Source organism: Platalea leucorodia (assembly GCF_965183815.1).
Source record: "Platalea leucorodia genome assembly, chromosome: 4".
Classification (NCBI taxonomy): Eukaryota; Metazoa; Chordata; class Aves; order Pelecaniformes; family Threskiornithidae; genus Platalea; species Platalea leucorodia.
In genome coordinates, this window is record NC_138826.1 from 123,205,391 (window position 1) to 123,218,832 (window position 13,442).

Sequence of the window (13,442 nt, forward strand, 5' to 3'; positions counted from 1 at the left end):
CATGGGACAAGGAGGTCCCTTCCTCACCTCCGCTCAGGGTTACGTGACAGAAGGATATGTGCCCTTTATCAGCATACGTGATGGAAGGTGTCCCCAGATCCAGTCATATGACCTGATATACTTATTAAAGCCAAGTTGGGCCCATTCTCCCATTTATCTTGTGAGACCCTTGGAGTGGAAAAGTTCCCGGGGTTATTTCTTGAGGACACAGGAAAAAATACTATATGGTGGTGAAAGACACACAGGGCCAGTACTTGTGCAGTTTCTGAAAGCCTGTGTAAAAGCTGGCACATGGTTTTGTCTGGGCTGGAAACTCCAGGGGTGGACTACGCAGTGTGGGCTGTGAGATTGCCTTCTGCAATAGCTAGTTTCTCCCCTAGTACTGTCTTACTCTTTTCTCTGCCAAGGAGTAGCCAGACTGAGGTTTAAGAATTTCTTGTCCCTTTTTGCTTGTGCCTTGTTGCCAGGAGCGAAGAGGGGAGAGGAGGAGACCCCAGAACAGTGGCAGAGTGCAGGCATGATTTTGAATTTGATTCAGTGGTCTCCTATGAGGCTATGGACATTAGCATAAAGAAAACATAGTGAAGTTTGTAATCAAACATACTTTGGCAGCTGTGCCCATCCTAGCTGAGCACTCCCCAAGTAAGCAGAGCTGCAAAATGACCTATGCAAATCCTTCCCCGTGCAAGCACTCACAGCTGGTTGAAGGTCAGACAGGGCCTTCCCATGGCTGCCCCTGAGCAGTGACCGCTCCTAGCAAAGGAAACTCTCTGATGGAAAAACACAGCAAACAGGACAGTTTGCCATACTGTTTCTATTGTGAGAGGAAGAGTTTAGGAAGTGGTCAAGGGACCTGCCCAGTTAAACAATTACCAATAGTGGGACTAAACTCAGAGTACAAAGCTCTTTACTCCTGAAGTGCCAAAAGAGCTGTGCAGGAACCAGCTGAGTTTGCCCGTGAACCTGCCAGAGAACAAAAGTAAAAGGAAATGATTAACTCTGGTTCAACAGGAAGGTGCAGTGATTCTCCACCACAGGCCAGCGGTACTTTAGTTTTGGCTAACTCTGTGTTTTCCCTGTAAAGGTGCTGTTGCTTGAGTATCTTCCAGTGAACGTGAATGCACTCAGGCTCACGGATCGCACACACGAAGAACGCGCTGTGCTTACACCTCTGTGTCATATTCACACACCAAAGGAATGGGAACAAAATATTGCTGCTAAATATTTGTGCATGTGCCAAAAGGCAGTTTTTGGTGCTTGGTAGCTTCTGTGATCTGCCTGGGTTTGAAATGATGTCTACCGCATGGGATGGTTTTCTTTTGTTTCTGTGGGGAAAAAAATCTTTCTGAAGTTTTGGATCTGGATGGAGACTGAGAGGGTATTAGGATATTTAGGTGCAGGGTTTTGGTTCAAAACCATTTTGCAAAAAACACAGTCTGGATTTTGAGGACTTCTCAGAAGTCTTAGCCCCTTTCCTGTTCCTTGTCTTGCTGCAGCCACTGGAGCTGTGCATGCTGTTTCTAGTCATGATCCATGGTCAGACCTGCTAGGGTGTCCTTGCTGGTAACCACCCTAGATCTCCCCTTCTGGACTCCCAGGAATCTGTTGTGTATGCTTCTTAACCCATTTCACCTGTTTTTCTTTCTGAGAGCTGTTTTTAACCCAGATGTACTGAACTTGCAAAGGTTCCACAACCAATCCCTCTTTGCTTTGACTAGCACAAGAAACACATGGGGCAAGGAGATACCTGTACTCATTTTTCTGCTTTCTTGTTTCTGAACACGCAGTAGGCTTGGATCCTTTTCATGGCGATTCTTCTAACGTACATCTGTTCCCTCATTTATTTTCTGTTTTCTCCCCCTCTCCCCACTTCAGGCAGCTCCATTCTCTGCTAGCCAGTTGTTTTTGTGAAAACACACTCCTCGGCTAACAAAGCCATTTCTCTTCCCTTTAAACTTTGTTAGCCCCTGGGATTTTGAAGAACAAACCCAACCACTTGTTTTCCCATTTGAAGGCTTTTTTCCTGTCTTCAAATCTTGTGCCCTTCAGACAAAATGAGCAGAACTTGTTTTCCTAGTTCAGATATCATCTGGGAGAGTCCCGTAATTAAGTTTAACTATTTTTGTAGGTACCAGCAGGACATGGTATGTGCTCTGACTCTGCTTACCACGGCTGATTATTGCACATTGAGATATTCAAGGATGCAGCAATTTCACATAATAAACTGCAATTCATAATTCAATTCATAAGACTATAAGCAACTATCCCAAACTGGTGCTGAGTAACAGAGCTGAATGGAATTAAAGGGCTAGTGCAACCTCATGTAGAAAACAGGAACATCCTGATGAACAGAGATGCTGTCATCGTACTAAAAGGGGCTTAGGGAAATTATTTGTACGACTCTTAGAAGGAGAAATGAGCTAATAATTTTGGTACCTTCCCAGGGACTAACATTAATGGTGCTCTCCAGACTGGTGCAAAGCTGCTAAATGATTACATTGCTCAGAACGACATTGATGCCAGGAGCGTCTCTCTGATCATCTTCCTCACGGATGGGAGGCCCACTGTTGGGGAAACACAGTCATCCAAAATCCTCAGCAACACCAAGGATGCCATCCGTGATAAATTCTGCCTCTTCACCATTGGCATTGGCAATGATGTGGACCACAAGCTGCTGGAGAGGATGGCACTGGAGAACTGCGGCATGACAAGGCATTTCCAGGAGGATGAGGATGCAGCCAGCCACCTCAAAGGGTTTGTTCTGCTTTTTCTGTGCTTGTATCTGTATTGGGTCCTCTGGGCAAGGGTTTTGGGAAGGAAAATCCTCTAAGGAGACATCACAAGAGATGGGAGTTTCTCTGAGGCTCAACTCTGGTTGAGAGAGGCAGAGTATGCTCAGATACTGAGGATGCCTACTCAGAAATAGTCTACTACCTAGCAGACCCCCTGAGCTGTGCTGGAGCTTCTCAGAGCCTCAGAACAAGGCATTTGTTCCCCTAATTCAGACTGTTGTTTTGGACGTGTAAACCTGGAGAGATGGGAGGCATGAGTGCCACCTCTCTGCAGGTGGACGGAAGGAGGAAAGGATACATGGCTCACTTCAAATTGACAACATAAACAGCATGGAGGGGCTCAGGAATGGAGATCCCAATTTGGGGCAGAAAATTGTTTCTTTATTTTTTGAAAACCATAACCTTTTGCCCAAACTCCAAAATATTCGACTTTGAAAAATACACAAGGGTAATTCCTGGGATGATCATATAGTTGCTTCGTTCCCTCGTTCTTTGTGACCCAAACTCCTAACAAGTTTCCTGTAATCCTCATCATTCAATAGGACCAGAGATTACGCTCCTCTTCTGTGATCAGAGAGCTGTAGTCCAAGGGGAGACGCTCGTGAGGAACAGCAAAAAGACATCTGAACCACAGCTCTGTTTAAAATATCAGGCAATGTGTCAGTATTTCCAGGCAAAGATGTTTGGCTTTCACTCCCAAAATGTTCGTATTTCGAACCTCAGAAACCAAAAAGAGACAGTAATTGAGCAGAGACTTCTCATTTTGCCTGGCTAGTGTCTAATTTATCTGGAGCAATGAGACCATGCACTTTCCACTAGAGCTGTTCTTTCTGTCATCGTTATAGTAGGACAAGAATGTGTTCCTTTTAAGCTAGATTTTGTAGATCTATCTGCCACTCCGCCCATGTCATTTGCTTCTCAGAACATGCATTTTGGATAGTGAGTGGCATTCCCTGGCAAATGAAGGATGTGCTGATTGATTGGGCTGCAGGAAGCCAGCACTGCAAGTACTTGTTCAAACACCTTTATCTGATAAACAGCTCACTGTTTATCAAGCTCAGTGATGGCAAACCCATTTGGCATCTGGTGCCAAATTTACACAGAAAAGCATAATTACTTGCTGGAGGCCAATTCAAATCACTGTTGGAGGGAAAATCTACATGGGTGCCAATATAATTTTTGTGGTCAGTGGGCTGTATTTTTTACACAGGTACTTCCTTGCATTGTACTATAAGACAGATTGTATCTCTCCACCATTTGTTACAACACAGGAGTTATTTCACAGAGTTATCAGGTTTAATTTACTCATGTTTTAAAATGTGATGAGGTCTCTGCATCAAAGAGCTTCCAGACAATCTGTTTAAGCAGATGTGAAAAATAAATGCAGCTTGAACTAAAAAAGGGCTGAGGCCAATTCTTTGTTTATTTACCAAATTTAACTCAAATGGCTTGTCAAGAGATGAAGAGTCTGGCATTTAAATGGGAAATATGGCATTCCTGGAGCAGCTTGGGAAGATCTATCAAAAGCACATTGCTGCAGGGAAAACACAGTACTGTAAACTTAGGCCTTGACCCCTTGTAAAGGCTTTCTGGCCTGTCCAGTGCGAGGTATTCTCAGAAGTATGGTAGGTCACGTTAACGAGGCATTATAGGGTTAAGGTCTCTGGTTCCATGGAAGCCATGTCTTGCTCCAACAGAAAATCAGCAATAAGGTAGCAGCGAGTTCTGTTCTGCTAGGCTACCTGTATTTAGTAGTTAGGATTCCTCCAATCTTTGGAAATGTCCTCATTTATGGGGGGCATAGTGAGATTCCTTCTTGATTTTTCTTTTCCTTTTGCCCTCAGAAAACTGTATTCCTGCCTGTCCTACACTGACCATCCCAAATGGTAGTATCCCTGGCTCTTCCAGTGATACAGAAGCTTTGGGGGACCTTGGTCTTACAGTTTCTGGGTCTGGAATACCATGCATAATACCACTGGAAAACTGTGGGTAACAGCATCTCTTCTAAGTCCATTTTGAAATAACCAGGGTGCTTTCTGTGAGCCTGAGAAGCCAAGAATTTACTTTTAATGGACAGGTCCTCTTAAGCAAACTTTAAATGATCACAAATATCTCCTTTCACAGCTCTGGAATCATGGTGGAAGGTAGGTGACTGCCAGGCCATGCTGGGATACTTCTGAACATACTTAAGAAACTCTGTTTAGATGCCTAAGAAACACTGAACACTAAAATGAGGCAGAGAATAATTTTGGTTGCAAAGGACCTCTGGAGGTCATGTCATCCATCCTTCTGCTCAGAGAAGAGCTAACTTCAAATTTAGGTGAAGTTTCTCACGGCCTTGTCCACTCAAGTTTTGAAAATCTCTGAGCATAGAGACTCCCCCGTCTCTCTGGGCCCAGTTACAGTGGATGCAGTGGTTAAATTTGGGGCCTGGTAGCTCTAACTTCTCCTGAATGTCTTAGGAGCCATATTAGATAGTCTGACTGTATCCTTGGCCGTGTGTAAGTGCAAGAGTGTATGCATACACTTGGATGAACAGTACTAATGGTGAGAAATGTGTCTTTGTTTAAGGTTCTATGATGAAATAGGAACACCCCTTCTCTCTGACATCCGTATTGATTACCCTGAAGACAATGTGGAGCAAGTCACCCAGAACTTCTTCCCTAACTACTTCAATGGCTCTGAAATTATAATAGCTGGCAAACTCATCAACCACACCTCAGATAGTCTCCACGTGGAGGTGACTGCTAGCAACTCCAAGAAGTACATCCTCCTGAAAACAGATGTGGCTATTGACCTGCCAAGCAGGAATGACATCAGAGGTGTCCCTGGCCTGGAAGATGGCAAAGGTGATAAAAATTACATTGAGAGGGCATGGAGTTACCTCACCATCAAGGAATTGCTTAAGGCCTGGTTGAAGAGTGATGACAATCAGGAAAAAGACTATTTGATGGAGAAAGCCAAGTCAATGGCCCTGACTTACAATTTTGTTACTCCCTTCACCGTTCTGAAGATGAGAGAGGCTGGGCTCCATTCAGAACCACCTCAAGAGGAGTTTATCAGCCCTTCTACTGATGGCATTGGTGAGAAGTTGCAGAGCTTGCAGGGACACAAGGCACCACCAGGTACGAGGGAAAAATAACCATATGCTGGTAAGAAATCTTTTTGCATAGGTAGGGTCTTATGGCTAACTTTGGCACCAGGGATGATCTAGCCAATGAACCGAGGGGTGGTGAACAGAAAGCTGAGATTTTCATATTGATTTTGCTAATTGTGAGCTGGGTGACCTTAAGCAAACCTTTTAGGCACCTGACTCACCCCCTGGAAGCACTTACCGCTCTGTAGAATATCAATTTTTCTTCAGTAGTTTCTAAATGAAGCTTAAAGTAGCTGCAGGAATATGTCCCATAATCTCGCTGAATAATATTTTGTAAACGTTATTATACTATGGTTCTTTCTGCTGCTCAATAAGTAATTGTAACAGCCTTCCTTCCCCACTTCTAGGTATACGCAGACAGCAAGATAAACAAAGAATTAAAATCACGAAAACTTCAGGTCAGTGCCTGTTTTCATGCCTTTAATAATCCAAAATAATAGTGGTTGATTATGGAAACCTCAGTTGCATGCCATTGTGGTATAACCATCCCGACGGATCAGCCAAAATCCTATTTACTAGACCCGCAGAGTAGGAAGGAAAATGAAAACAAAACCAAAAACAAAATACAGAGAGGATCAGTAATGAGAAGTGTGAGGAAACATAACAAGGCAGATGATCTATACCACTTGATCCTCATTTGAGATTTCTGATGATTGGGGGAGAACAGGAATCACGTTCTCTCTGTACTAGAACTAGTCAAAAAACATTTTATAAAGTAATGTTGCTGAAACATAAAAAGTGTTGTCAAAGGGGAAAAAAAAAAAAAGAAACTTCGATAGTGTTTTGCTATTTCTCTGTTGGTTCTGCACCTTTACTTAACATCCTTTTCATACATTTAACACTGAAGAATAAGCCCAGATCAAGAATTTAGACTTGAATTTCACTGGATAAGGTCAAATTTACCTTAAAAACTAGAGTTTTGGCTTGTCTTATTGTTAATAACAAATATCTGATAGTTGAAGATAGGTCAAGAATTGTTGAAAAATTAAGGTCGTGGGATTGTTTAAAATCTGCTGTTGACTGCTCCAAGCTGATACTGAGGACCAAGAAGGTTCAGTGTGAGGTGTGCCCACGCAGCAGTCCTTGATTAGAGGATATGTTCTTGTGTGCTGTGGGGGATGTAGCCTCCGAACAGAGTATGGAGGAGTATCAAACACCTGCATGACCATTCCCATAAATCACTGAAATGATATTCCAGGAAGAAAATATCCTGATTTTCACCTGGACTGCTTCGGGTTTTGAGTTTTCATTGAAAACCCAACCTCTTCTGTGAGGAAAAACAAAACAATATAAAATAAAATAAACTTTGTGAAAAACAAAGCAAAACTTGGCATTTCCTGGCAAACTCCATCCGACCCTCTAAAAACAACAAACCAGGAGGTCTTAGAAAAAACAGGGACAAACAAACACACTTGGAAAAGCAGTTTGTTACATTCTTGGACACTGTAATTTTGTGTAAGCCTCTCACATTTGTCTCTTTTTCCATGTCTTCTCAGCGGATGGAGACCCCCACTTTGTCATTGATTTTCCCTCCAGCAAGTTGTCTGTCTGCTTCAATATTGACGGAGAACCAGGGGACATTCTCCGGCTGGTCTCTGATCATAAGGAATCTGGTGAGCAGCCGAACAAAGCAGTTGCTTGTGGAGGAAAGCTGAAGTGCGAGGCCAGCTCTCTAGCAATAAGACTAAGCACCAAGGTGCTTCATAGGCAAGAAAGTGGCAGGAAATTAGAAAAAGTTGCTTTTCTGGCCAGGTAATGGAAAATTGATGCACATAAGTTTTCTGGTTCTAATCACCTGGATTAGACGGGGAGGTAAACTGTTGACTTGCACTTACTGACCTCCAACTTTGTCATAGCTTATGGGTAAATTCACAGCAAGCCTAAGCAAGGAGTAGGCCTGGCCACTGTTACATACGCAATTAATCTACAGAAGTGTTTGCCAACAGATTAGACCTAACCATAGAGAGAACTGGCCTTTATGTGTATCCAAATTTTCCTAGCTCAGATCTTCATTGGCTGGAATCAAGGGAGCAGCAATTACATGTAAACAGCCAAGAGACCCACTTGAGTGCATGAGGACCACATCACACCCCTTCAGTCCAGCTAGATCGGAGAGCTCCGTTCCTGATCATTAGACCCAGTATGGTCTAGGGGGTTGCACTTAACGAGTGCTACAGCTGCCACAGCTGAACGAACAGCCACAGGCATTTTGCATACTGCATGTAGTGTTTGCGTAAGCCATGCAGCCACCTCCGTGCCAAGAGATTACACAGGGGATTCAGCTTTCTGGTGCAGAGACAGTGCATTTCTTCAATGCAACTTCATCAGCCCTCTAGTTACAAAGTCACAACATGCAAATAAAAGATTTGGGCTCACCAAAATTGCTCTGTTATTAGAACTTTACTTTTTACTTACAGTGCTGTTTGCTTCAGGACAGAGCAAATTATCCAAACAGGTTAACCAAGCACTGAGGCTGTTTCAGTGAAGGGAACACCAAACTGGTTACCGAGTCACGACAGCCTTGAGAAAACCCACACAATTCAGGATCTGCTTTGTTCAAGCCAGTCTGATCCCCAGGGGCAGGCTGTGGTCTGATCCAATCTGGAATTCTAAGCAGGGCAGCTAATAAGCAGATTATGTCCTGAGCAAGGAAATGGTGGGAGGAAGGGGTGTCAAAACCAGAGACAATGCACAGACTTGTTTTACAAAGAAGATAAACAACCCCACAATAAAGTTATAAGAGTTCTGTTCTGTGTGGCAGTGGTCTAGCCTCCATATTTCTGTGTTCATACCTGCCTTAGTGAGTAAGATCCAGCTCCTGGCGATGTTTCCCTTAAGCTTCTCTCACAGACTGTGTTTGTGCTACAGCTTTGAATGATTCTGTGGCTCAAATGCAGAATGAGCTGGAGAAAAACAGACTCCATAGCACCAGCAAGTTGAGCCTATGAAGACAGAAATGAGAGATTCCATCAGCAATGATGGGATATGGAGATATTTTATCTCAGTGTTGATGGCTTGGGTCTAGCTTGGGTTAGCTACAATTCTCCTCCTTAATTGTTGCTGTCTAGTAGCTCTTCAGAGACCTGTGGAAGCGGAGACGCTGTCTTAAGGATAGGAAGTCACAAAAAATCATTAAAATGATTGGGAACCTGAGTGTGGACATCTAGGCTTCAGCTGACTCAGTGGAATCTGCACCTTCGACTACTCAAAAGTGGTTCTTTTGGGGCAAAACTGAGGAAAGCTGGAAGAGCAGCGCTGATGAAGCTGCCCAACGGGAGTGCAGGGTTCAGGGTCCTATTCTGCAGTAACACAGAAAGAACCTGAATTTCTTACCTTGCCACCTGAGGAGGTTTAGCACTTCACTACGGGTCCTGCTCAGTCTTTAGCTTGTTGGTCAAGGTAGTAACCCGTACTCTGTGGTTTCCCGGGCTAGTTCTCTTTAGGAGTCGGGTAGAGAGGGACATCAAACTCCAGCTGTCTACTACTCTGACACAGCAGCATTCAGATACACTCAGATCTTCCTCCTAGAAGTTCAGTCCCTATGCCCGTTGGTGATATGAGGAAAAGCAGGCCTGCCAGCAGCTTTTCTTAGTCCTCCAAGATCTGGTGTGTTTGCCCAGGTTTGAATTATGCATCAACAAATAGGTGGTCTAGGTAAATCGTACCACAGTTTGTTGGGCTATAGCAGTCAGGAAGATAAATATTTGTCTTATGTGGCTCAAAACCCCTGCACATCATTGTCGTGATGATAGGTAGGTCTAAGGTTGGAGGCAGCTTAGGAAGTGGCTGTACTGAGGAACAGCCGATCCTATCCTGTAGCACTGCGTACACAATGTTAGGACTAATGGGGTTGGGGGGACCTGTTCCAGGGAAGGCCAGCATTTCTGAGCTGGGGTGAATTCAGGTGCTCTGTCTAAGGTAATCAATTTATAACAGACTGGCTATACTGCTTTGAACACTGGTAGGTGAAATAATCGAGCATGAGATGGTGAACCTGCATGTCCTCAGTTGCAAGGCTTATATATTTGAGACAATAGAAGTATTCTTAGTTCCATCTTTCATTTATTGATTGTTATCCTGCAAGGTGTAACTGTAAATGGGCAACTAATCGGAGCTCCTGCACCACCCAACGGCCACAAGAAGCATCGGACTTACTTCAGCACCATCACTATCCTCAGCAATAAGCCAGAGAGATCTTACCTAGAGATCACACCCAAAAGAATCATCCTGGATGATGGGGAAAGACTTCTTCTGTCCTGTGCTCGGAGCGCTGTTGTGCGGAGCAGCAACCTTGAGGTGTCCATCTCTGCCAATTCCAACATCACTGTGACGATACGAGACACAATCAGCTTTGTCATCCTCATCCACCATTACAAGAAGCCGGCCCCGTATCAGAGGAACCACCTGGGGTTCTACATCTCCAACAGTAAAGGCCTCTCTGCTGACTCCCATGGGCTACTGGGTAGGTAACAGGGTCTCAGATTCAGAGCTGTAAGTCAGAGAAAAATGATTCTTCCAAACAGTTTTAAAGGACAGAGGCAGGAGGTAATGAACAAGGCAGGTGGGGAGTAAGTTCCCAGGTGAGACTTTTACTTCCACTTCCAAACAACTTCTTTATTGCTAGCATCCCCAGCTCCTCTCCCATTTTTTTCTGTATGAGCTATCTCCCACTATCCTAGCTATGTGGCTGTGCCTGTTTTTCACACTTCCACTGTTTTTATGATTGTTCAATAGAGTTGTCATTAGAATACACATACTTGATGTTCCCAATACAGCTGTTTGCACCTGAGCCTGATTGAGATCAAGAAACATTGGTACTTTTTGTAGCCCCTTTCTTTCAAATGTGAAGTGAAAAAAGAGCCATCCCCATATTTTGAGAGCAATTAGGCTTTAGGAAGGCTCAGAGAATGTCTAGGTTGGGTTCTTTCAGCCAACAAGAAGTAGTGATGTTTATGGCCATGTACAGGAGCAGAACTCTAAGGCTGAAGCCATAGTTTCTGTGACACTCGGGTACCCCTAGGTTAAGCAGGAAATGATCCTTCAGAGGTGGAGTTTTGGATCCAGGCTGCTCGCACGTGCAAACCTCTAAATCCACGCTTAGGTTTGGCTGAAAAGAGCTTGCCCCCAAGAAAGCAAGGGAAGAGAACTTGGAGCTTCAAGCCTATATCTTCTTTCTGCTTGCTGATGGGCTTTGTATGGGTTATATTATCCTGTAGTAACCATGACCCACAGAGGGGAACTTGCTACTAGCAGCTCAAAAAGCTCTTTAGCTCAGCCAATGTATCTTGATGAGTGAAAAAAGAAATAGGGTTTTATTCTAATCTGTCTCTGTGTTTGTGAGATTTAGAAAAGAATCAGAGGACCTAGATTCATCCTGCTATTGCAGAGAAACCCTTTACAACCCCATATGCTAAGAATCCTCAAAACATGGTCTATAAAAAAAAAAAACAAACCCGAACAACTTATATACGGGCACAAAACAGCCAGTCATGGAGTCTATTTTGTCTTGCCTTGCAGGTCAGTTCTTGAACCATGAAGTTAAACTTCTTCAGGAATCTCTAAACACAAGTCATCAGCAGGTTGGTCAGAACCAAACTGAAGCATTAAAGCCAAACCCTACGACCACCCTCAAAGTGAAGGGACGGCTTGTTCCTGTCGTGTGGAAGCAGAGGAGGATCTTCAATGGCCAGCAGGAAGTTGACTGCTGGTTTGCCAAAAACAATGCGGACAAACTGATCGATGGGAGCTATAAAGACTATTTGGCTTCTCATCCTTTCGACACAGGGACCAGCTTTGGGACGATTAACAGTCTCTAAGACTGATCATAGCAATGCATTACAGCAGCATGTGTGACAGCAGTTCCCTTCTGAAGCCTTTAGAGCTAGGCAACTCATGAATATTTCTTTACTTTTCGGTGCCAAAGAAACCAAGGCTTTTTGCCCTTGGAAATCAGCTGTCTCTCTTTCATGCCAGATGAACATTGTTCATCAAATTCCTGAAGACAAGGAGGTTTGGGGGGAAGGGTTGAGGACATGGTTAAAGGTGTGATCGGTGCTCTCCCAGTGGGAAGGGAGGGAGAAATGGGCCAGCGCTCATATCAAACAGTACAGAGAGATGCTGGCCTTAAAATAAACCCATGCAGGGATCTGTGCAATACCCCCAGGGGCTGATGAGTCGCCCAGTGAGAGGCACAGATCATACAGCACAGTGCCTACCTGGAGAGACAACCTTGGATGATACGCCTTGCAAAGAAGTGACTTGGAGCACCTGCTCCAACCACGGCCCCTGGGGAAAGAAGAGAGAGAGAGAGGAGAGGTGGGTGGATATTCATCTGCAGTGACCCATTAGCATCAAAGATGTAACAAAGAAATCAAAATCTTAAATCAACAGGCCACAGGAGGGTATTGCTTTCTTGGTTATTGGAATGCAGTCTGGATTTGCCACTAAGCATGATGTTCCCTGAACCACTACGGACCCTTAAAACAGTGGTGAAAACCTTCATGTAGTTTATTGCTGTCTCAGTGCACAGGCTCCATGCTTAAAAAAGCACCTCCAGTCTTCAGCAGCAACAGGAGTAGTCCCAGCTCCCATTCCGTGAAGCATCTCATTTAAATAACATCATTACAGGTTTAGTGGTTTTTTGAGTCTTGACTCCCTCAGACAGAAACAAAGTTCCACCATGAGCTTCCAACAGACCTGCTGCCTCCTTGAGCAAAGCATCACTTCTCTAAAGGATGATGAACCAGCACCCACGATAGCTTAGGACCCTACAAAGCAGCCCCTTGAATTTACACTAGACATTTCTAGCTGCTTTTCTAATCGGGGGGAAGTCTTTAGTTACTCCAAATTGTCAAAATTTTTTCATCCCATTTTCCCTGGCTCCTTCTCCTTCCTTAGACTGCAGGAATTTGTACACAGCAGGAATTTGGCAGCAGGAGGCTACAGAAGGGTCTGCCAACCACCCCCACTGCAGGTGGTGCTGCTCTGCAAAGAAACCTCCAAACCCAAACTACAAGGCTGTCTATTTTAAAGTGAGGCATCACTGAATAATGCTATAGATCAGCCACAGGGGAGTGTGCTTAGTAGAGAACTTGGCCAAAGAGGACTTTGACAACTGCAAAGACATTTACATGGGAAGGCCAAATTGAGCTCATGCATACTCTGCCTTTCCAGAACTGAAAGGAAGGACAGTGGGTGTGGAAGCATCTCCAGGAGCTAAATGATATCCATGTGTTAGGAGAAAACAGAGTTGCCAGAGACCTACAGAAATAGGTTCAATCTTGACTGATTTTTTGCATATTTAAAAATTAGATCATATTGTTGCTGTAGGAGCTCCAGCTGCTGGGGGTGGGGCGGTGGTTTTCCAGTTGCTTGATCATCTAGTTAGTACTGCTAGCACTGTGGCAGCAGAGTAGATGAGAGCAAGCATGGTTGCTTATTCACACCATGTACTGTGGGGAAGAGGGAAGCAGCTGAAAGCAACCAGTTAGATT

At 44.2% G+C, this 13,442-nt stretch overlaps 1 protein-coding gene across 1 annotated transcript in view; it reads left to right on the forward strand.

Annotated features, from left to right (window-relative positions):
* Positions 1 to 13,232, forward strand: part of ITIH5 (inter-alpha-trypsin inhibitor heavy chain 5) — a 43,318-nt gene extending 30,086 nt beyond the window's left edge. The window contains exons 7-12 of the mRNA XM_082308387.1: positions 2,445 to 2,754; positions 5,364 to 5,917; positions 6,297 to 6,347; positions 7,446 to 7,562; positions 10,034 to 10,411; positions 11,467 to 13,232. Of these exons, the coding sequence (XP_082164513.1) occupies positions 2,445 to 2,754; positions 5,364 to 5,917; positions 6,297 to 6,347; positions 7,446 to 7,562; positions 10,034 to 10,411; positions 11,467 to 11,765 (1,709 nt within the window). The 3' untranslated portion in view covers positions 11,766 to 13,232. The remainder of the gene's footprint in view (positions 1 to 2,444; positions 2,755 to 5,363; positions 5,918 to 6,296; positions 6,348 to 7,445; positions 7,563 to 10,033; positions 10,412 to 11,466) is intronic.
* Positions 13,233 to 13,442: the final 210 nt, after the last annotated feature.